The sequence below is a fragment of the Pelobates fuscus genome, chromosome 8 (genome assembly GCF_036172605.1).
Source record: "Pelobates fuscus isolate aPelFus1 chromosome 8, aPelFus1.pri, whole genome shotgun sequence".
Classification (NCBI taxonomy): Eukaryota; Metazoa; Chordata; class Amphibia; order Anura; family Pelobatidae; genus Pelobates; species Pelobates fuscus.
Genome location: NC_086324.1, coordinates 11,777,863 through 11,802,298, shown reverse-complemented (window position 1 = coordinate 11,802,298; position 24,436 = coordinate 11,777,863). Strand labels below are relative to the sequence as shown.

The window sequence follows — 24,436 nt, the reverse complement described above, 5'->3', positions numbered from 1 at the left end:
TTCCAATCTTTACAAACGACTAGCAATTCTGCTTGCGCAATATATAAATTAATTTAAGTTACTTTACAGATGTATAACGTTGTATCAGGACAGGGACACTAAAACATAGCAAGATTGGCTTCTTCGGGGCAGAAGCTGCAAAAATAATGCAACAAATCTGGGAACTTCAAATACGATTTTATTATTAATTTATCTGACATTATTTAATATATTGTTTTCTTTGTTCTTAACACTCTCTTTTATAATACATCAATAAAAAAGAGGGGGCCACTTCTTGCCTGGAGTGTCCTTTGAAACCAGTCATTATTATTACTATATACACAGTGCCATCAGATTCCATAGCGCTGTATCAGCCATTGTGCCTGAATTTAGCCACATGAACGTACACGTATAAGCTGATGGCCCAGAGGCATCGCGGAGCATTCGTACGTCTCACACTAGTTATATATACATAACATTATTATACGGCCTGGGAGTAAACGCTGCTATCCGTAATTAGAGCTGCCAGACTGATCGGGTGTGAAGGATTTAGCTCATTGTAGCAGAACTCAATCCGTGGTTCTTGGCAGTGCCAGTGTACTGCAATCACAGTCCTCAGCCGGCAGAAGGCTGGCGACAGCCTTAACATTAACCGTCTGAGTTCAAAGCCATCCACCTAACTCTGGCGCCCCCCTGAGGCTGCAAGCTGGAGGCAGCGTATAAGATTTAGATGCAAATTTTTAACACGGTTTAAATTAAAACAGAAGTTCAAAAACACTGCCTCAGCCTGTGTTTAGGTAAATTTATCAGGAGTCTTAAGAAATTTAAAGGGTGGTAAAGCAATAATAATACATAAAGAAAAAAAAGATTTTCTTAATTGTTCAGAGATATTTGAGTACAGAAAAGAGGATTTTTTTTTTTTTATTTCAATGAATGAAATTGCTGAACATTGAGAAACCTAGCTGCAGGGACAGATGCAGAGTCACATAAAGTATTAATCCCGAGACTGCACAGTCACATTACAATGAGTGGATGATGTATTGGTAGTGCTTTACAGCTGACGCAGAACTCATTCTGTAAGATCGAAAAGTACAACATTCTATGAGGCAACAATTGTTTTGTTTTTTTGGCTCAATGATCAAATTTTGCCACGCTTCTTGGTTATTAATAGTGAGTGCATTTCCAATTTACCTAATTTATTGGCTTCTCCTCCTAGTGGCAATCTCAAAGCGTTAGCGGCCTTCCTGATCTCATTTTTCTGAGCCTTTTATTTTGGTGTGTACTTTTTAGCTAAACAGAGACTTGTACTGAACCAACAATAAAATGTTCATAATATAATACCACATCGCGGCTGCTTGAACACGCGTATGCGCTAACCCCAGGGGCATTTTGCAACCTCCAACCTTCCGTCACGTCTCTCAAGCAACAACAGACACCTGGGTGATGTGCGCCATAGTTCCATGACGAAAGGGCAGACCTAGGATGTGCGGCTGGAATGAAATTAGGAAAAGGAAAGATTATCGCCCATGGCAACCCTGCATGACAGCCAACCCCATACACCAATAGGGTGCTATGGGAGCATGTGTGAGTAGGTGTGTGTTACACCTGGCACCCTATTTAAACCTTGAACAGCTAAGCGGTCATTGCTGAGTTGTTCTGTGCTCTATCCCTATTATACTTGTGATTCCACTGTAGAGAGCTACGGAACCCATTGTACAGCACTACGGAATCTGTTGTACAGCACTATGGAATTTGCTGGCACTATATAAATAAAAATAATAATTCCTGATTTCATAAGTTTTCCTGACCTCTGGCCTATCTTACCTTTGCTGAACTTTTGCGGCCTGTATATGGACTACTGGAGTGTCTAATCTCGCTCTTGCCGTTGCCAGATTGTTTGCCCCGGACTTTGGTTTATTTTTTTGCTAGTACAAGTCTAAATCTGCCCTTTTGAGTTTTATGCCACTACACCTGACAAACATAAAAGTCAAGTTGAAAATATAGACGACTAGGAGATTACTTTCTTTCATTTTATTTAAAGGGGCCCTCAAAACACTAAAACTACTGCATTTTAACATAGTGGTTTTGGTGCACAGACCCTGTCACAGCACTCTAAACAATTAGAATAATGCCATGCGTGAGAAATGGCAATATTTACATTTGCTGGTCAGTGTGCCTCTAGAGGCTGCCAATCAGATGCACTTAATCATGAAGACATTAAATAATTTGTAGCCTTCACAACAAACATCATCATGGCAGCATGACTACTAAATGAGATATATCCAATTGGATGAGCGCGGTGATTGCTGTGCATGCCCAATAGGCACCCAATGATTCTCTATGATCTCACAGCAGAAGAAGCGACTGCAGTTTAGAGATCAGGATGGCAACGGACAAAGATTTTTTAATGGTTTTCTTGTCGTCTAGCAGAGTGTCCGAATAGTCTAAAAAAACAGAATAACATTTATACTAGAGCTCTCTGTTAAGAAATCTGATATGAACCAACAGAGTGCTATAAAAACTCTTACAGATGTGATGTTCCCATCGGCCATTTGCATGAGATTGAAATCGTCATCTTCAGTTTTAGCTTTCTTAGCGTCAGGTTCTTCATTTCTTTGGGAGATGGAGAAAGAATGTAAAAAATGAATGTATGGTAATATTGTAACACATGTACTATAATTACATAGGCTGAAAAGACATGTGTCCATCAAGTTCAGCCTTTCTCACATCTGTTTTTGTTGTTGATCCAAAAGAAGGCAAAAAAAAAAAAAAACAGTTTGAAGCACTTCCAATTTTGCAACAAACAAGGAAAAAATGCCTTCTTGACCCAAAAGTGATTTAACTTAAAGGGACACTATAGTCACCAGAACAACTGCAGCTTATTGAATTTGTTCTGGTGAGTAGAATCATTCCCTTCAGGCTTTTTGCTGTAAACACTGTCTTTTCAGAGAAAATGCAGTGTTTACATTACAGCCTAGTGATAACTTCACTGGCCATTCCTCAGATGGCTGGTAAAGATCCTTCCTGGGTCATGGCTGCCTAAAATGCATCCAAACATTCAGTGTCTCCTCCCTCTGCATGCAGACACTGAACTTTCCTCATAGAGATTCATTGATTCAATTAATCTCTATGAGGAGATGCTGATTGGCCAGGGCTGTGTTTGAATTGTGCTGGCTCTGCCCCTGATCTGCCTCTTTGTCAGTCTCAGCCAATCCTATGGGGAAGCATTATGATTGGATCAGGCTACCACTTCTGATGATGTCAGCAGACAGGTTTTGAATATTGACTATTCTGAGTCAAACAGCATGCAATACTACAGCTTCAGGCTTGAATAAAAGTAAGATTTTGCTATTTTTAGGGAGGCATGAGGGGCCCAGGGGAGCTAGAAGGTTGTTTTAACACTATAGGGTCAGGAATACATGTTTGTGTTCCTGATCCTATAGTGATCATTTAACTAAAAGGCAGAGAATAGATCAGTGAGACTGCAGGGTCATGATATATACACCAAAACAGATATACAATGGCAGTGCTGCCACACAGAGGATTTACTATGGCAGTGCTGACACACTGAGGATTTACTATGGGAGGGCTGCCACGTGGAGGATTTACAATGGCAGGGTTGTCACGTGGAGGATTTACGATGGCAGGGTTGCCACGTGGAGGATTTACGATGGCAGGGTTGCCACGTGGAGGATTTACGATGGCAGGGTTGCCACGTGGAGGATTTACGATAGCAGGGTTGCCACGTGGAGGATTTACGATGGCAGGGTTGCCACGTGGAGGATTTACGATGGCAGGGTTGCCACGTGGAGGATTTATTATTGCAGGGCTGCCGAGTGGAGGATCTACTATGGGAGGGCTGCCGAGTGGAGTATTTAAAATGGCAGGGTTGTCACGTGGAGGATTTACTATTGCAGGGTTGCCATGTGAAGGATTTATTATTGCAGGGCTGCCACGTGGAGGATTTACTATGGGAGGGCTGCCGGGTGGAAGATTTACTATGGCAGGGCTGCCGAGTGGAGGATTTACTATAACCGGCTGCCACTCATCAATTTCAGCTTTACAGAAATATACTTCAGGAAATGAAGTAATATTTTACATATACATTCCACTACCATGTTTACATGGTCTCCCACATAGAGACAAGTGGCAGAGTGGTGGTCAAGGCAGCAATGCTGTGATACAAGAAAGATTAACAGAAAGTGCATTATCAAATGCCAACACATCTGCAGCAATTATCCCAGTCTGCCCCAGCCAATGACTAAATCATTCTCTCTCAATGGATGTAATGAGTGCACTAATGTTTAACTGATTAAAGACTCAGTAATTATAGAAATGTTCCTATGAAGTGTAAAGACGGCTTGCTTCAGCCGCCAGTAGATTGTTAAGTCAGAGTTGAGGAAGATGGTGTATTGTAACTGAGGAAGAACAATCAATAGCAGTCTTAGCAGTGAGCAATCAGCTAATCACAGCGCTGGTCAGGAAACCAGGCTGTAATCAAACAAGGGGACCAGCAAGTGGCCTGAAGGAAATTCAAGTTTGCGCTTAATGGTAAATTCCCACAAAACACTAAAATAACAGAGGCCATGAATCAGGATGATAGAATTATCACCCCAAGCATATTAACAAACATGTCACAGTGGAAATAAAAAAACTATTACATCAAACTCAAGTGTTCGGACAATATCAGCGCATATATATATATACACACTTTTAAAAAAATAAAAAAACAGATTATGGCCATGATCTAATATTTTGGGTAAGCTTTTCATATGAATTAATATTTTGGGATAAACGTTTAAAACTATGTTTTAAAAATATTTAAAATATGAAAAATATATAATATCTATACACATCTTTTTTTTTCCTTTCAGAATTTTAAATAATGTGAAACGCTTATCCAAAATTATTAAATCAAGGCCCATATTAGAAAAATATAGAATTTCTAATTTGTCACAAAAGTAATTGCACACACTAGGTACCCCCGAGTCTATTCCACTAATTCACCATCCACTCCTGACTGTTAATATTTTACAGAGAGACAAAACCAATCTACGGTAATACTTTCTTACTATCACTATACTAGAATTACTGTAATCTCACCAACTTCTGCTGAGACACATTATCTTACCTATAGCTCAGACAGAATGAACAATCCAATTGCAGACACAATGTAGCTGATAGTTGGTAAAACTTACTTTTCTTCGAATATATCCTGTCCGGTCTTCTGCTCCTTCTTCTTTGTCGCTTCCTTTAGAGGAAAGCAGGACTTCAGTTTTTGAAGAGGAGTCTGACACCTGGCTTTAACCTCTGATGGCATCTCCAGCATGTTCAAAAGATGCTGTTCTACGGGTGGCAAGGGTTCATCGGGGTTAAAGGCTTTGAACTGTAAACACTGAAAAGAGAGAAACAAGAATTAAACCTCCAGTGAGCAGCACTGTCCAAGAAGCAAGTTCAACAAAAAAACTAATTAAAAGGACACTGTAGGCACCTAGACAAATTCTGCTCATTGAAGTGGTCTGGGTGCTGTGTCCCTTTTCCACGTAGTGCTGCAATGTATAACATTGCAGTTCCAGAGAACTGCAATGTTTACATTACAGCTCTAAGTCTGCCCTCAGTGGCTGTCTACCAGACAGCCACTGGGGAACTTCCGGAATCTAAACGGTCTGTTGGTCTGTTATCTGACATTGGACGTCCTCACGCTCTGCATGAGGACCTCCAGCGTCAGATTTTCCGTATAGGAAAGCATTGAATAATGCTTTCCTATATAGAAAGGTCTAATGCGTGCACGCGGCCATTGCCGCACATGCGATTAGGTCTAACCCGCCGGCTGACGTCGGCGGAGCCTGACAGCGCTGGATTCAGGTGAGTGGCTAAATGGGGTTTTAACCCCTTCAGCCCAGCAAGCAGGGAGGACCTATTAACCCTATAGTGCCAGGAAAACGGTTTTGTTTGTTTTCCTGGAACTATAAGATCCCTTTAAAGTGACATTAAAAGGACACTCCAGTGCCAGGAAAACAATCCTGCTTTCCTATGGGGATTTCAGCAGCGCTGGAGGTCCTCACACAGCGTGAGGATGTCTAGTAACGCTATAGCACAGAATCTATGCTATAAACCAGGAAGTGCCCTCTAGTGGCTGTCTACTAGACAGCCACTAGAGGAGGAGTTAACCCTGCAATGTAAATAATGCAGTTTATGAAAACTGCAAAATTTACACTTGCAGGGGGGCGGGGCCGGGCCGCCGAGCCGAGCGGTCGCAGGGAAGAACAGCTCCTGCAGAATAAGCTCCATGTACGCTATAACCCGCGATTTACAAGGCACCCAGCGACCAACAACCCTGACCCGCAACGTATGCGGGCTACCGGAGCCGGGGAGAGGCTCGCTCCTGGAGTTCCAGTCCCCCGGAGGCGGGATCCCTGCAGCACCAAGCGGGACCCGACCTGGCGGTGAGTGAGGTGGACGGCCGCCACCTCGCTATCCTGCCCGACGGAGCCGAACATGCGCATGGCACATCGGCTGGCCCGGTCCAGTTCCCCCCTCACCGGACCGGGGGGGTGATCCCGGTCCAAGCCTCACGACTACACCCGGAGGCACTACTCGACCATCAAGAAGGCCTGAGACCCGCAGTCAAGATGGCGGCGGCCACGTGTACGGGGACAGACCGCAGACCCCGAGGCAGACTGCAGGCAGGACCTGGCGTGGAATACAAGGCTGCAAACATGTGGTGACCCATACCATACAGCAATACCTCAATCTGGTAACACACCGAAACACACCACTCTACTCCCGTAGACGGAGCTACCCGTGGGACCACACACCCTTCTTCTGGGCTGGGCGCTCACCAAGAGGACCCCCCCTCTACAGCCTGCCATATTCCCTGGGGACAGACCGCAATCCGGCGGAACCCGGGGCCCACGATCCTGTGGATGGGATCAATGGCGCAAGGGCACGAGCGCCTGCGAAGGCCTCAGGCCTCAGGCTGGTGACCCATGGTGCTGGCACTGCCACAACGCCGGGAATTCCTAAGACCAAGCAGCTGAGCCATTACGGCACACCCGGCGGGAGATGTGAACGAGCAATGAAAATATAACCAGACACACCGACCACCACCAATGGACTTCCCAAAAGCTTACCCATGTCTTGGGCCACACAACCTTGATACCGCCTACGGATACAAGTCTGTGGGCTGCTTTGGACTGCCTGACTGCCTGGCCACACTCGATTCGTGGTTCAGCGAGCAGAGCCTATACACACCGGAGCACAGCAGGCATATCCCACTGGACAACATGTAGTAATAGTCGGGACATTGTTAATCCAAGCAGTTACCATGCACACTGTCTTTTACCTCGGCGACTTAACGTATGTCTCCTCCCACACTCAAGCTAGATACTTCTGTAGGTATCCGTTAAGATATATGTTGAATTTTTATGTGTTCGGTGATGGGTGTTTGGCTCCCCTCGGAAGTTTGCCTCTGAACCCTGCACGTGTCGCTACTATATATTTACCGCACCGCACTAACCTGTGTAGGTGCCTAGCTATGTAAGCCTGTTTATCTCATGTTAATACCAGACCGACGAATAGATCTAGCTTGTTTGCAGCTTAATGATACACTTGAAGTCGATATTATACTGCATTATATGATCCAGCCTGTTTCTAATACATATTATATAATTGAGATCTAAACTAATGATCACTCATGTGTTGTTTCGCCAGCCTAAGCTTGTTTAGCCTATATAACACTATTGTTGAGACTCTTAATTAACAAGAAAAAAAAAGAGGCCGTTACTCTCGGGAGTACATGCAATCTTTGTATAAACCAATTGTGCATAACTTGTATTTTTCATGCATTAACCCCTTGTTTTACTTTCTGTAACGATCCAACTTTTGCCTCAATAAAAACAAAGATTGACAAAAATTTACACTTGCAGGGTTAAGAGTAGTGGGAGTTTGCACCCAGACCACTCCAGTGGGCAGAAGTGGTCTGGGTGCCTGGAGTGTCCCTTTAAGCCCTTAAGGACACATGTGACAAAGGGGTTAAGCACTATTACAGGTCATTGTGGTGGTTATGGAGCAGGGAATGTTTGCATACGCTGCCCATTAAAGGACACTCCAGACCACTGCAAAGCACTGCTATAATGCTTTATGTGTTCTATTTTTCATAATTTAAAGGGGAAAAAAATACAGATTTCAATAGCGATTGACACTTTTATACAATAACTTTGTTACAACCTCCTGGTTTCCAATCAGACAGCAGTCCTGTTACATCCTGGTAGTTAAGCTTAGGTAATGAATACACTCACATGAAGCACACCGTTTCTTTTAACAGATAAACGTGAAGCTAAATACACAGAGACTGATATCAACTGTTTATCATTTTACTGAATTGTATTAAACATATGTCAGCAAACAAACACAGAGCAACAAATGTTATTCATTTTCCACATGAAACTGCTAAAACTGTGATGCAGCAACACAAGGTAATTAGAGTCTGCAATACACGTGCCCACAATCGCATATTTTACTTGCATCCCATGGCAATGCTGCACCTCCACCAAGAAGACACTCAAGAGTAAGAGACGTTTTGGAAAAGCTCTGTCATCACAGGTTGCCACGGTAACAACTGAACAATTTTTAGAATATCAATAAATTCAAGAGCAGGTTGAAGAAAAGTGTTTATTGTCATAATGTTCGGAACACATATTGATTGATACTTTGATAACAGCAGCCAGGCCGATGATCGATCACACAATGTCTGAAGGTTTTAAATTGGGGTCAGTTCCATTCTTGTAAGTCTGAGCGCTTATCGCTAGATTAGCTGCTGAACAATTTTTGTAAAGACAGCAATGAAATGATTACGTAAATCCATTCACTGCTTTCATGTCTGAAGCTTGGCGCATTTCTGGAAAAGAGATACCTGGACAATATTTATAGCCAAGCAATTAGAAAATATTGCTTGTTGCCAAGGGTGTGCAAACGCTGCCAATAGGCTGTGACACCCACGGAGGAAATGTAGGAAATTAATTAATCATGAAGCTTTGGGTTCATATTTCTGTATTGAGATCAGAAACAAATGTGACAGAAACATAAAAACAGAATTCAGGATTTCCCTGGCAGACCTAGCTTGGAAAAATTAGTGAAGACTAGAAAGCGCGAGGGAAGGAGATAAGGGACAAAGAAGGAAGGGTGGATATTAAAGAATATTAAAGATGGGGAATTAAATGATGCCTAATGCATCGAGAGGTCAGAATTGTATGGAAGGTGTATAAAAGGAAAAATTGGGAGAAGGTTTAAGAAGAAGGAATACGATTGGAAAGGGGAAATAAAATGATGTATTAAATGGGGGCATGACACAAAAAAATTGGGAGGAATTAAGGATTACTTCGAGCACTCTTTAGCTGTAGATGTTATTTTGCAGAGAGTTGGCTCTCACCACAAGTTATTGCCAGCTATAAGACGGGCTCCAGGATCCTTGACGTGTGACCAATGCACACGCAGCCAAGTCTGGCTGGAGTTTGAGCCATGGCAGCACACATACAGCCAGTGGCTGCGGTCGATCTGGGCTGTAAATGGGCTGATAGCGACTGCTATTCAGTTGTTTCCCTTATTGTAGTTGATGAGAAGGAACTGCGGCTGGTGGATAAACTACATATCCCATGAAACTTTGCTCATCAGGAATTTATGGGAGGAGAACCCCCCTACTTCCAATAGTGCAGATTGAGAGGTTCCTAATTGGTGCTTAAGGGCCTTCCATCCTGACATGAGTAAACTCCTTCAGATACTACTTTGTAGTTCAGTGCACTCTTTTTTCAAGAAAACATTCAGAATGAAAATACTCACTTGAAACAAGCGTTGGAACTGGGGGTTAGGAATCTTGCTCGGCTTGAATAAGTCCTCGATACCATCTTCATCTTCATGCACCAAACACATACTGTCAATGAGGTTATCTACAGCAGACAGCTGGGTATCTGAGGGCAGGAAGAGGAGATACCAGCATGAGTTGGGGTACAGAGAGAATGAGGATCAATTTGGGGGAATGTCAACACAATATGCTTTTTGCAGAGCGTGGAAAGAGCAGTTTTCTTTTACACCAAAGTGAATAATAATGTGTAAGATACAGATTAACAGAAATAATGACTTTCTGAACATTCTTAAAACGGGGCTCGGTGAACATAATTGGCATATAAAGTGTGTTTTACTGAGAGACATAAAGGAAAGGAAATCAATTGTAATGAACAATTTACAGGTCAGGGGTTGTAGCTCTACCTGTTGGAGTAAACTTCTTGTTGTTTTTGAGAGAGGCGAATAAGTACTGTCGGAGATCCTCTGCATATGGGAGCTGAACATACACTAAGCACTAAGAAGGGAAGAGAGAATATACCGATTAGGACATGCGTCACTACAAAAAGTAAAATTAGATATTTATTCGCTCGTTTAACTTTATATGCCAGAACGATGGTCATAATGCAACATTAAGGTCTAAGTCTGGAGCAGGATTATATCCTTATCTATAAGCACAAATACTAAGACACCATAATCACTGCAGATAACTATGTAAATAATGAATGAGACGTAGTGGCGGCACTCACAATTTGCCCTTTTTTGAGCAAAGCAGTGGGCACCGTATTTACTGTACATGTTTATAGCTACAATTCTATAGCTTAGACATGACAAGCTGGAAAGTTGACGTGTAGTTATACTATGATTAATGCAATCTGAGCAATTCAGATGATGTATACATGCTCAGTATAATGCACTTCGGTGGTTATTGGTGGTTATTATTGTGTTTTTTTTTTTTTTATTGGTGGTTATTATTTAAACCCCTACTTTTCAGCCGAATGTACATAGGTCAGATATCTTTTGAATTTATAGGCTTTAGCAATTAATAGTGTTTGTTCTCACATTAGTAAAAGGAAAATAAAATAAAAAAACGCAGACTAACTGCAAACTGAATACAAAGAATATATTGTGAAACCGTACCTCGTATTTGTCTTTAACATGAGGAAAAGCCACACCAACTTGGGGATTCGATCTTCGATCGTAAGCGTAACGCACAATGGCCACCATGTCAGTCTCATCCAGGGCGTGAATCAGGGCAGAGAGAGCCACGGTAGCAGCCTGATTAAAAGATTACTATTAGATGTGTATTGGCATTGCAGATTGAAAGTGGACAGCTTGCTATATAGAGATTCGGGAAATAATATGTAAAAATAAAGCATATCTGCTGCAGATATAATGATACAGTGTCCGTGAAAAGGGCTGTTAATAGATTTTAAGATGAACGTGTTGCAGATGCAGCAAATATTAAATGGTTCTATCAAGCACCATCATCAATTCAATGATTTGAAGTGCTCATGGTGCCTGAAGTCGGTGCAAATTTTCATTTGTTGATGCACATACAGAGTTTAACTGCTGGAAGTCTAATTTTACCTCCGGTAGTGCCACTGGGGTGTTATTAGCCAAACAGAGACAATAGCTGGCTAATGTTGATTCTGTGCATATTCCTCTGCATGGAGTTGCATTTATTGGCTGATAGCAATCAGCTAATGCTCTCAGAAAATGAATGGCTATGGGATTGGCATCCAGCTCCTGCAGGTCCGCAGAAGCTGGACGTACTTCACTGTCCCTAGAGCAGTGTATCCCAACCCAGTCCTCAAGGCACACCTACCAGTCCAGGATTTAAGGATTACCCAGTTTTGTCTAAGGTGTTTTTAGAAACAAAAGAAAAAACACCTTAGACAAAACTGGGTAATCCTTAAATCCTGGACTGGTAGGTGTGCCTTGAGGACTGGGTTGGGAAACACTGCCCTAGAGTACCGTCTTCGCCACATGGAAACCCAAATAATTGCAAAATGCTTTGCCCCATCACTGGGAAATAGCGGGCTATAGTGGTTATGATGCTTGAATTAACCCTTTAAGATAGTGAAGAACACAATGAGAGTTCTGTGAACCTTCCTGCTGCTCAGACAAGGAAAACGCATAGTTTAATGAATGACAGATAGCCAATTAATTGCAAGACTGATCCATCCATTAACGAGCCCGCTGTCAGCAGCCTGACAGACAGAGGAAGATGAGAAAATATAGGAATTGCCTACAATGGAGTCTGAAAATGACCAAATTAATTTTGTGAAGCTAGGTCTAATGCTGAACCTGGAGGAAAGGCGACGGTAACATGTCACACTCAGAATCTGGTCTTCCAGGTAAAATATGCATTTATTGGTTTTTCTGTAGCTCACCTCATCATCCTTTGGAGGAAAGATTTTGACAACTTGATTTCCCATAAACTGAGTTCTGTCAATCTATGAAGAAATAAAAATATATGATTGGCTTCGAAATCTACCCTTATGGCATTTTCAATTTCCTGTATCAGGCACAGGAAATCCTTCAGCTTGATGTAATGCAATTTGTAACTGTGTAGAACAGCTTACTATCTGCTTTTTACAGCAAAATATTTTTTTATTATTTTTTTTCTTACAAAAAACATTACCTGTGACGATCTAGTGAAGCCCAAAACAGCAAAACATTTCGCTTCTGTCTTATATTTCATCTGTTCTTGATCCACTTTTGAGAAAGGAACAATGTCACTTCCATAACGAAACCCTGTAGGAGCAAATCAAGAAATAATATGTTATTATATAATAATATGATATAGCTTATTTAAAGTGACCAACAGCTGTTCTCTGCACATGGATTAACTGGCAGGTAAAGGGTGCTTTCTGAAATAGAAACCATTTACATTACTGAGTTTCACTGGGAGACGGTAGACCAACAGTTGTACAGTCTATAGTGTGTTAATATAGACAACATCTAAATCCCCTAACTGCAGGTAATAAAAGCAAGTGTCTGCTCAAGACTGGTGTACGGTGTATGTGAAACATCTAGGAATACTGAAAATACCACCAATAAAAGAAAACGGATTCTGCTGTAAATAAAACATAATCAGCTCTAAGGAAAATAAAGTAGGATTGCTCCCAGTAAAATAAATGACAACCTGCTGCCAGTAATATAAAACTTAGTCTGTTGCCCACACAATTAAATAACCAGAGAGAAAGCAGAAACAAAACAAACAAAAACGTGATTCAACCGAGATCCATAGAAAATGTTCAGATTTCTAAAAACTAATTTACAAGGTTCGTCATTCAAGTGGAATTTTTACGACTGCAAAGTACATTTTCAATTTAAGGCCAAAATAGCCAAAGTAGAAAAAACAGCACATTTTTCCACTTTGGTTATTTTGGTGTAAAATTGAAAATTTCCAATAATTTGCAGTTAAAATGAATAAATCTCTTATTAATTTTATAAAGAGCCAAAAATACTTTATTGTTCATAGGAAAATAGTGTTTTATCAATCTGCTCTTTGTATACCTTAACTTGTCATAAATGAACAATGTCTCTAGGAACACCACTCCCTGGGGAGAGGGGAACCACTCGGCAGGTCCCAATATTATTATAATTTGTATTTACATAAAATCACCTGATGTCAATCCAAAGCGCTATTTGGAAAGATACAAAATGGCTGCCCGCTGCCCTAAGACGAGACAAAAGACAAAATACCTTGAATGGTGTCATCTTTCTGGATTTCTGTCTCCTCATCATTATCCAGACAGAACACAGTTTCCTTCTGAACATCCTCTTTATTGAGAGTTTTGGCATCAACGACAGCCCAGGACTTTTTCACCTTCTCTTCTGTGATCTACAAATAACAGAAGCATTATGAATGAAAATGATGTATAGTTTCAGCTAGTAGTGCATCCTTGTTATGGATTAACACAGACTTTATAAAACACAGCAATAATGCATATCGCAAGGAAGGCAGAGGGGTGCAGCATTTTAAGGACTCCACGCGTATTTTAATATGGAGAATAAAAAAAACTTAGCTTAACTAAATCTCTTCGAGATCAAGTCCATCAGTAGTTAGAATAAAACAAATGTTTATTGGAGATGAAGGTTTCATCATTGACATGGAACATGATTTATATAAGCAAGCACTGACCAAAAGAGCTTTAACAGTATAAATAAACATCTGCTATACCGTTTTGGATTTGTGCTGCCCTAGGCACAACTAAATTTGGGCACCCCTTGATCTAAATTTGCCCGACCAATGCGTGTCAAGCCACTTTTTTGACTGACTCACCCCAGCCCCTTATTGATACATGCACTGACATACACTCACTGACAAATACACAGCAATTGGCATACCCATACAGTCATTGGCACACATACTGCTTAACCAACACACACTTTCATATACACATACACTGACATACACACACATCCTCACTGATTTGGCACTCTCTGACAGACACACACACATTCACTCACTCACTCCTACACACACACACACACACAGATAGACACTGACAAACACAGACACATTTTCTCATATACTCACCAATTATTATTTTATATATATATTTTCATTTAAAACCACCCAGCCTCCCTACCTTTGGGAGAACTGGAGTGGATTCTGTGCCTGACTGTTGCTGGGCTGGCTGGGTGGGCTCCGTGCTGGCTGGGCTGGCTTTACGGTCGCTCAATAGAGGTGGTGAGGGAACTGAGCTCTTCTAGCTCAGCTCACTCGCGCACCACTTAGTGATGCTGGGGCCAGAGTGATGTTATATTCCGGCTCCCAGAATCACAGAAGGGTGTGCGAGGGAGGAAGAAGAGGTGAGGACAGCGCTCCCTCGCCACCCGGCTAGGATATTAGTAGTTTAACATCTCGGGGGGACCTTGAGGTGGCCAGCCACCCAGCTCTTGGGCCCCCCAGAACACGAGACTAACAAGTCATTTGCCTGGGCGCTTGGGGCATCGTTTTTTGCTGCCCCCCTGAAAGTGCTGCCCTACGCAAATACCTTGTTTGCCGTGTGGTAAATACAGCTCTGCATTTCCTCCTTTCTAAGCCTAATCAACAGAAAAAAAAAATAAAGAAAGGATGAATGACAGCAATATCTTGAGCCAGTGGCTGTTCCTGAATGGAACTCTGGCTGCATCAATATGATATAAGTAAACAATATCACAATATCACCACAAATCATTCCATACAGTTATCTATCTATCAATCAATCTAGTTGTCAATTCTTAAAATGATAAAAACAACACTTGGCAAGCCAGCTTGAAAATCACGTAGTCATGATTCCTTAATTCAAATGAGACTAAACGTGAACAGCTTGGGTTATCAGAAAACCATACAGAGATTTGGAGAATTACAAATTCTAAGTACCGATTTGTATCCCACAATTCGTATAGAAAGATTAGAGCCTATGGTGAGCTGGCAAGGCCAAGCCATCGGCCGTCGTTCAATCTTCTTGAAGATGGACAGTTGTTCCAGGCTGTCACTATATCAAGGGGAAAAACAGGATGAATAAGAAAAGTTAAAATTGATGAGCCATTAATGTTCATTGATTCATCATCATAATTGTGTCCATAGATCAGGTCCAGGAAAAATGAAGAAAAGATTAACAACTTGTGTACAAGATTTTACCTGAAGGTATACACTTCATCCAGCCCATCTTCACCTTCCAAAGAGGACATGATCTTCTGCACCATCTCAATGCCTTCTTTCTGTTCATCAGACAATCCTTTGCCAGGACCTTGTGGCCTACGGGCATTGTCAGCATCCCCTCTGCTCCCTTCACCACGGTCACCATTTTCCACATCTAGAGGGAAGGGCAGGCTGCAAAGAAAGAGAGAGAGAACCAGCTGCTGAGATGTAGAATGTTTATTATAATCAACGTAATGCGAGTACTTTAACTGTTAATTGATTTAATGTAGACATACTGAAAGCACTTTAACCAGCAAACACAGCTCTGGGCAGCAAGGCTGAGAGCGCTGCACTAATCTATTAACTTCCTGTGTTACTGAAAATCTTACTTTTACAAACACGACTGGCTGCTGCTCCCGCTGTCCAGCATGTTTTTGAAATTAAATTTGCTTGAATTAAAGTGCCATTTGAGTAGGGGTACATGGGCATAGCTTTTACACTGGTGTACACAAGTTAGTGCCAGTAAAGTGATTATTGAAACTCACAAAAACTGAAGGGTTATCCCAGCTTTTTTGAGGTTAGCCACAATAATCTCCACTTCGTCCGGGCTGAAGGGACTGCTGAGGTCCGTGAAAACGGCAATGTGAAGCTTCTCATATTTCTTCCCCCTTGATGAATATACAAAAAATGATTAACTTTTAAGTTATTAATATCTGTATGATTTAACCAATGGGAGCAACATGCTAAATGATGACCGTACTGGGGAGAACGTAAAATACTGAGCTTCAATAAACCAACTAAAATTGTCTGGATCTAATCTATTATAGTATTGGTAGAATTACAACCTTGCTCCACACCCTTTACTTGAGAGAGTTCATTGACATTACTTATTTGTTCTCAAAACAACAGCACATGGAGAGACAAAACAATATTGGAACAGCCAGGTGCAAACCATATAAGCACTCCCTCAAGTGCTTTAAATATTCAAATGTATATAGAATATAGAATGCACACCATAACAATCTCAAAAAAATATTTACATTTTATTATGTACAAAAAAGTACCAGCATGAAAACATATAAGAAAAAATGAATATAAACAAAGTAACAGAAGTAAAGGCAGATACAATAAAATAATAGTAATAAATTACCACAAAAATCCTTACAAGCCTCAGACAGAAACACGAGTCACCAAACCCCCCCAACGTTTCGGCACCAACTGGCTGCCTTTATCAAGGGTCATTATACAGAACTGTAGTACATATCAGGTCATTACAAATAAAGAATTCTACAAGGAGTTACTGATAACCGTAAACTGCAAGTTAAAGGAAACGTAAAGGGCCATGGCAATTTGTGCTCATTGTATTGGTTATGGTACAAGAAACCCTTGTTTTACAAATGTTGCAAATACTGACATTTACAACAACCTCTCGACCAACTTGACAGAGATTGCATTCACTAATAGAAAATTCTAATGAACTGATAACAGGATTCCAAAATTCAGACTAAAGAAGCCAAGCGGTGACTTTAAGCTGAACGACTTTCCTGACTTAATTTGCCTAAAATGGGCAATTTGTTTTTCAGTTCAATTCACAGTTCAGTAAATAAGTTCTAATATAGAAATGGTGAGGAGTAAAAGTTTAGTGAAAGTGGCACACAAGGTTAGACACAGGCGCTATATATAACATATTGGGTGTAAGTCCAGTCTAGATATTAGAGCACGCAAGGCTCAAGCAAGGGTAGATATAACATGTGGGGTACAACCAAGGCTAGATATAAGAACATGTCAGGAATAAGCAGGAGCTTAATATAATAACAGGTGACATATAAGGAGGGGTCGGTCAACTATTGTGTTGATTGGGCGACTCAAAACAAGCCTATCACATGACCACATATATTTCTTTTACTTTAAAATGGTATGTCCACAAGTTTTTAAGCCGGAGCAATGGATCAAAGTACATAATAGCCACAAGGCTCTCTTGTGTTTACAGAGTAAAAAACTGTATAGGTGGTAGCTCTCACACATTGTACCAACATGCCCAATTAAGTGTTGGAGATGTAACTTGGAGGTTGGTACACTGTATCATGTTTGGTGGACTTGTCCCGTTCTTCAGCTGTACTGGTGCATGGTAGCACAATTTTTGACCTCTTTACTGGGGAGTCCTTATGATCCCTCACCAGAAATGTTTGTTTTCTATGTTGCCGCTCAACATGACCAAAGTGTCTGCAAAATTGATTTGCCAGGTTCTAATAACAGAATGTAATTTAGTTGCGAGGGCATGGAAGCCACCGCTATTCCAACTAGATAAGAGTTACATAGCCAGATTTGGCTTAATTGGGCATATAAATATAACCAAACCGAATTTCAATAAAAACACCTTGCACCGGGCACTGTGGGACACATTCGTATGAAAATCTAAGAATCCAAGTCACATATTACCGGTGGAAACTGTGTAGACAGCATCAGACTTGATAAACTTGCTTTAATTGACAGGTTATGTCTCACCTATGAAACCAGGGACCAGTTCATGAAAAGAATAGTCACATTAAAGGAGGAGAAAAAAATCACTTACCACTGGACCCTTTCCCCCATACATTTTCTTTAACCCACACTTTGTTGTTTTCCTTTTAACTATCTCTGTGTTTATCATTTTACAAACTGGATGTTGTTACGATTGTAATTTAACTCTTCTGCGGCAAATAGGGAAATCAGAGACATTCCCACATTTGAGTAAAGGCTGCTGGGCTTTACTGGTGTGATAAATGCTTAAAGTCATTTGTGATAAGTTCCATGACTGTGAACAATTTGTAACAAAAAAATACTAATCAAAATTCTCAAAAGGAAAAAGAAAAAAAATGGTCCATGAAATTACAAACATTCACATCTTTAGTACTTACAAAGTCTCTTTCTGAAGGATGTCCATACACACAACTAGTGCGTCCAAGACTTTGATTGTTAAGGAATAGACACGTCTGATACATATCAATAAACCATTCATACTACACGGCAAGTTTGCCAAAAGGGACTCTGACAAGTATTTTATACATATGTATGCAGTGTTATGCTTATCATATAATGTCTCAATATATATCCACTTATTTGAAACCATGCTTAATGTATAAAACATTTGAATTTGTGGATTCTTTCTATCGAGAAAACAAGAAACTAAGTCTTGAAACAGCTTACAGATAAAACCAAGAAACAATTAATATGTTATAGTCCAAACTATGGGATAGAGGATACGTGTGGGTGGTTAATGGAACACTCTGAGCACCATAACAACTTCATCAAAATTAATTTGTTATGGTGCCAGTAGGTCCCGTTCTCGAATGGTTTAACCCCAAAGTCTATGTTGCAGCGCCAAATATCCCTGCCTCGCTGTCCTTCTGTTTTCTCAAACTCTTTAAACCGGAAGGCTCTTGCAGAATCGGGCAGCAGGGCCACTGTTTGGCTAAGAGTGGTCAGCTGAGGCTCTCAGCCAATCAGTGACTGTCCATTCATAAAACTTGGCTTGAAAAAGACATTTCTTTTTAAGCCAGTTTTGTAAATGGGGAGTCACTGCTGGGCTGAGAGCGTACTTTAGGGAGGGCATTATAAAGAACAAATAAAATATATTGAATCCTCTTTGTCCTCAGTAAAGGATGGACATTTCTCTGCCATGCTGTGAAACTAAATGGCAAACACTAGAAGAAGGATACAGTCTGCCTGGGAAGAACCTGGCTGAATTACATTTTGGATGTCTTCGAGGAGTTCGAAATCTGGAAGCATCAAATGCCTCTGCACGGTAATGTTTTGGTACTGATCTTCGGTGGCAAGGGCATTATCGGTGCCATCTGTACCAAACAAGACGACCGCAGTTTCATCTTTACTCTCTGCAAAAACCTAAGCATAAAAGACACATTTATTTAACCTGGACAACATATAACTGTTTCATACTGTCCCTAAGAAGGATGAGAACAGAGATTTAGAGTAAAGTAAACCTGGATGGTGATCAACAATGGAGATACTTTCTGTATTTAAAGGAAACCTGTCACACACTTACCTTACACTCTGCTCCTCCAGCGGTAGATTTTGATTAGCTTGAGGGCACTATCCCAAGCAGGGCAACCTTCATCTATGAGGCCGACATGCTGGCTTCACTGACAGCGTAACGGTGACATTGGTCACTCCATTCCTATACTCCCTAGTCAACGCTAGCAGCGATAGTTACCATAGCAACAACAGCGCAGCCGCTGCGGTTAGTATGCATGGAGAGCTGAAGGATGGATTGTGGGACAAAGGATTGACAGGTCGGAGCGATACCTATTTTTAAATATTTTTTTTTCCTTACCAATCTCTACATTTGCTAAATGTATAGATGAAATCATTTGCTCTTTTAAGAGCTGCTGGCTCTTATTTTCCATGTATGTATTTTCCTACCTGTCTCTGCAAGAACAACATCATAATCTTCTTGGCTTGCTCGAAAGGAGACTCTTCCCCTCGGTTGGAATGGCTCATAGCAAACCCGACATCCATACATAGCACACAAGCGCTCTGTTGGAGAGAACACACAGGAAGACTGAGTTAGTTAGAAAAAAGGGAAGCACCAACAAAATGTGAATATTAAAATAAAGACCATGCTAAGAAATGTGGCAACATTTTAGATCCATCTTCTTTTTGGTTTTTTAAGTGGTGTGCTCTATTCCAAGGGCAAAGGCTGTCTGGGGAGGGGAGAGGAATGCTTGTGATAGGTGAACTCTAGAATGTGTTTCTGGACGTGTATCTCAAAATAAGAAGCCTTTTCATTCGTTTTTGACATTAAAGGGGAATAAATTGTCAAAAAAGAACATATTCCAATGCATTAAAAAAAATAACTACAATGTATCCATTTAGATATAGGACCCCTGATTTTTTCAAATCACTATCAAACTTACCTGTAATCTATCTCTGACACACACTGCTCACAGCAGCCTGCATACTTAAAGGGATACTCCACTGCCCAAATTGAGGTAGACTCCACATATCGTGGATATTTTAACTAAGGACCACTCTGAAAATGTACTTTATCTAGCTTGGTTATTTAGATACAGGTTTAGCTAGAATCATATCCTTAGCTAGCATGTAGAGTTTTTGCAAGTGCTAGAGAGCTTTTTCATAAGCAATACATCTTACCTCTATGCATTAATAACCAGCAGGATTCAGTCTAGCGATCACTCTCCTTATACTCTGGGAACTAACCCTGTTACACTTACGAGTAATATATCTGGGAAGTACTCTATGATCCTTGCTGGCCGAGCATCATAACCACAGGGGTATCTGGTGTCCTAGCGGCGCGCCACTGAACGAGATTTTCTATCTCACCAATACTCAAAACCCTAGCTATTTCAGATAATAGGAGTCTTCTGGGACATTTGATTTAAAACCTATCATTAAGGCTTATTCATATGGTGAACTATATACGCAGGACAAATGTGTTTTCTACGGAAACCCATTCTTTTACACGTTATCAGATGAGTTTTCAGTTAACTCCTGTATAATATCACCATCTACAACAAGGAGAACATAGGGGATTAACAAGTTTTTCCTCATTACCTCCACTGTCATTTTCCCAACCGCTGTCTAACTACGTCTGGGGTATTCTCTGACGTTACTCACCTATACCCATATCCTTATCTCAGAGAGCTATATACAATGTTACCTCGAGTTTGCATATAGATCTAGGGACACCCATACCCTTATGCCACTTGTTAATTGCACTTCCAGGGTTACCTAATGCTATCGACTCATAATACACATTGTATATTCCTCTGAGGATACTCAATCTATGTTCAGTCTAGATCAGTATCTTTGTATCAGGAACATTACACCCTGTACTAACAAGCTTCAGCAGCAGGTCCTATTTTAATCAGTTAATATTTGGCTTTTTTTCTTGCACTTTTTATTCAGAACGTTTTCTTTTTACGTTCTAGATGTGTATACCCAGCTAGGGAAATAAAGTTATTTATTATTTAATAGTTTTTTCGTGCTTTGAAAGAATAAGGCATTTTATGCCAATTACTTGATTCAATAAGTCTCCATCAGGGTAATAGGACTGGCATCAGGTGTGGCCTTTTGTAGATCCCTATCATCTCTATTTCTGGGTTAGGCCCTTCTTACTTCGGTGAAAGCCTCTCTTTCCCCGACGCTGTACATTTTGCTGTGGTTTATTTGCAGAATATGTAATCTAGAAAGGCATATTCAGGATAAGACACTATATATCACCCGGCTTCTAGTTTCATTTATTTATTTCACACATTTTCTTGCACAAATAAATTCGAGAATAAAGGAAATCACACCGGGCATTTGGAAAAATATTGTTTAATTCCTATTAGAACAGCTTCAGGTTATGCCTGTGGGTTTCCATAAGAGCAAACTAGTTCTAATAAAGAACAAAGAGGATTTGAGATCAAGCGCATGCATCTCTCATGCAACTAGTTGTGTAGGTAGGTAGAAAAATAAGATATAAAAAAAAAATATTTGTGAATCTTTGGCAAACTACACATTGTGTAGTTTGTTTTTTTTATGTACGTATAGCTTAAACAGTTAGGAGGCTAATAAGAGTTATTCCAATGCAGGCTTTATTACTCACAATAGAGATCATTAACAGGTCCAATAGTTGCAATATATGGTAAAGCGTGTCTCCTGTTATCCAGTTATCATGGATTAAGGATACATTTTAAAGTAATTTAAAATGATTTAGAAGTAGTGTAATTACACTAATCAACTTACTGTGTACCAAATAAAATAATAATAAAAAATAAACTCTGTGAAATATTACATTAGACAACTCAGAGGAGTATTGAAACAGAAAGGACAGCAATGTTTCAACCTAACAAGAGATCTTGGTCAAGAACCATTCTAGGTTTGTTTGGGGCAGGGAGGAGTCAGAGACAGGGCTAGACTTGTTAAATGTATAACATACTATGTGCATTGATATTACTACCCAGTTTATACGTATCATTAATATCTATCTGTACTTGCTGTTTGTATAACATACTATGTGCATTAATATTACTACCCAGTTACTATACATATTATTATCTATGTACTTGCGGTTTGTATTAGAGATACTATGTGCATATTATTATTAATCTCTACGTACTTGCGGTTTGTATTAGAGATACTATGTGCATATTATTATTATTATTAATCTCTACGTACTTGCGGTTTGTATTAGAGATACTATGTGCATATTATTATTATTAATCTCTACGTACTTGCGGTTTGTATTAGAGATACTATGTGCATATTATTATTATTAATCTCTACGTACTTGCAGTTTGTATTAGAGATACTATGTGCATATTATTATTATTAATCTCTACGTACTTGCGGTTTGTATTAGAGATACTATGTGCATATTATTATTATTAATCTCTACGTACTTGCGGTCTGTATATTCAGTTACTGTGAGTGCACGGTGTATATATTAATATACATTACATACATTATGTCCCTGTAACCAAGTTATTAACATTTCTATTTAAAACTAATAGCAGAAACATTCCCCCCAGAGCTGGACAGTATGTACTTAGTTTGATAGAAACAGACAGAGCAGGAGCTGAGGGTGAAACCATTGAGGGCTATTGATAATTAATGTAATATTATTAATAATGTATTATTATTATTATTACTAGGTGTGTCCCTTTATAATCCCTCCCCCATTCCTTGGGGTGTGATTTTTGGGGGGTTCCTGGCTTTGCAGACTCCTGTGCCCCAGCTATGTGAGTCCCCCAGCTCCTGGCATTATGGGGGGCAGGCTGGCTTACCTTGGCTGCCCTCGCCATGTTTCTTCCCCCCAATTTTCTGCTCTGGAGTATCAATGAAAGCCGTCCCCGCGAACACAGCGATCACTGCCTGCAGTTCCGGGTGTGAGAGAGACAGGAGTGGGGCAGCGGCCCCCAGCGGCTACCTTGGGGTACTACAGGTGTATGGACATTGAGCAGCACCTTGCTGCTTGAACAGCGCCAACTTATTCAGCAGCGCTGTACAATAAGGGGAGCTAAAATGCACCACATATTCAGTACGGAGCTCCTGGTAAAGAGGGACATTAGGTGAGATAGACAGAGGGATTTGTGCCCTATATAAGGACTGCCCCTCCTAAATAGGGACACTTGGGAGGTATGGTGCCCAGAGCAGACTGGGGTTCTGCTAAAAGTAAGCTTCTTATATAGAGAAAGTGGATTATTAGAAGTAGAGAACATGGGGGTTATTCATTAACGATGGCGCGATATTTAACACTTAGCGTGATCTGTTTGCCCATATCTTTTATGGTCAGAGGGAAGTCATGGTAAAAATGTACAAAGCGATGATAAATGGGACACAGTAATTCAGGAATTGATAGATCGAGTGTGAACATTACACAGTGTGCGTAAGTACTGAGGGCTTATTCACGTAAAGGACAACTGTCTTCAAATTCTTACATCTTGATTTCAAAAAGTTATTTTTTTTACATTTAAAGGGACACTCCAGGCACCTAGACCACTTCTGCCCATTGGAGTGGTCTGGGTGTCAACTCCCACTACTCCTAACCCTGCAAGTGTAATTATTGCAGTTTTTTATAAACTGCCATAATTACCTTGCAGGGTTAACTCCACCTCTAGTGGCTGTTTACTAGACAGCCACTAGAGGTCACTTCCTGGTCCATAGCACAGGAAACCTGTGCTAGAGCGTCGCTGGACGTCCTCACGCTGTGTGAGGACCTCCAGCGTCGCTCAAATCCCCATAGGAAAGCCTTGAAATATTTTTTCAATGCTTTCCTATGGGGTGCGCTAATGCGCATGCGCGGCATTGCCGCGCATGCGCATTAGGTCTCCTCGGCCGGTGGGCGGGATCAGTCTCGCCCACCGGCCGACGCAATGGAGAGGCGGAGCGTCGCGGAGGAGGAGACAGCGGCGAGGGACATCGCCGCTGCCTCAGGTAAGTGACTGAAGTAATGCTGCCTCAGGTAAGTGATCGTTT

General features: G+C 40.8%; 1 protein-coding gene across 1 annotated transcript in view; it reads right to left on the bottom strand.

Moving 5' to 3' along the window:
- XRCC5 (X-ray repair cross complementing 5) overlaps positions 1-23,337 on the bottom strand; it is a 35,602-nt gene extending 12,265 nt beyond the window's left edge. Inside the window, exons 1-15 of the mRNA XM_063429240.1 lie at positions 23,245-23,337; positions 19,877-19,990; positions 19,156-19,339; positions 18,355-18,403; positions 16,003-16,125; positions 15,458-15,649; positions 15,197-15,311; positions 13,531-13,669; positions 12,464-12,576; positions 12,213-12,275; positions 10,957-11,094; positions 10,243-10,333; positions 9,817-9,944; positions 5,178-5,374; positions 2,508-2,592 (exon numbers count right to left, since the gene is read on the bottom strand). Of these exons, the coding sequence (XP_063285310.1) occupies positions 2,508-2,592; positions 5,178-5,374; positions 9,817-9,944; positions 10,243-10,333; positions 10,957-11,094; positions 12,213-12,275; positions 12,464-12,576; positions 13,531-13,669; positions 15,197-15,311; positions 15,458-15,649; positions 16,003-16,125; positions 18,355-18,403; positions 19,156-19,339; positions 19,877-19,990; positions 23,245-23,262 (1,749 nt within the window). The 5' untranslated portion in view covers positions 23,263-23,337. The remainder of the gene's footprint in view (positions 1-2,507; positions 2,593-5,177; positions 5,375-9,816; positions 9,945-10,242; positions 10,334-10,956; positions 11,095-12,212; positions 12,276-12,463; positions 12,577-13,530; positions 13,670-15,196; positions 15,312-15,457; positions 15,650-16,002; positions 16,126-18,354; positions 18,404-19,155; positions 19,340-19,876; positions 19,991-23,244) is intronic.
- Between the last annotated feature and the right edge of the window lie 1,099 nt (positions 23,338-24,436).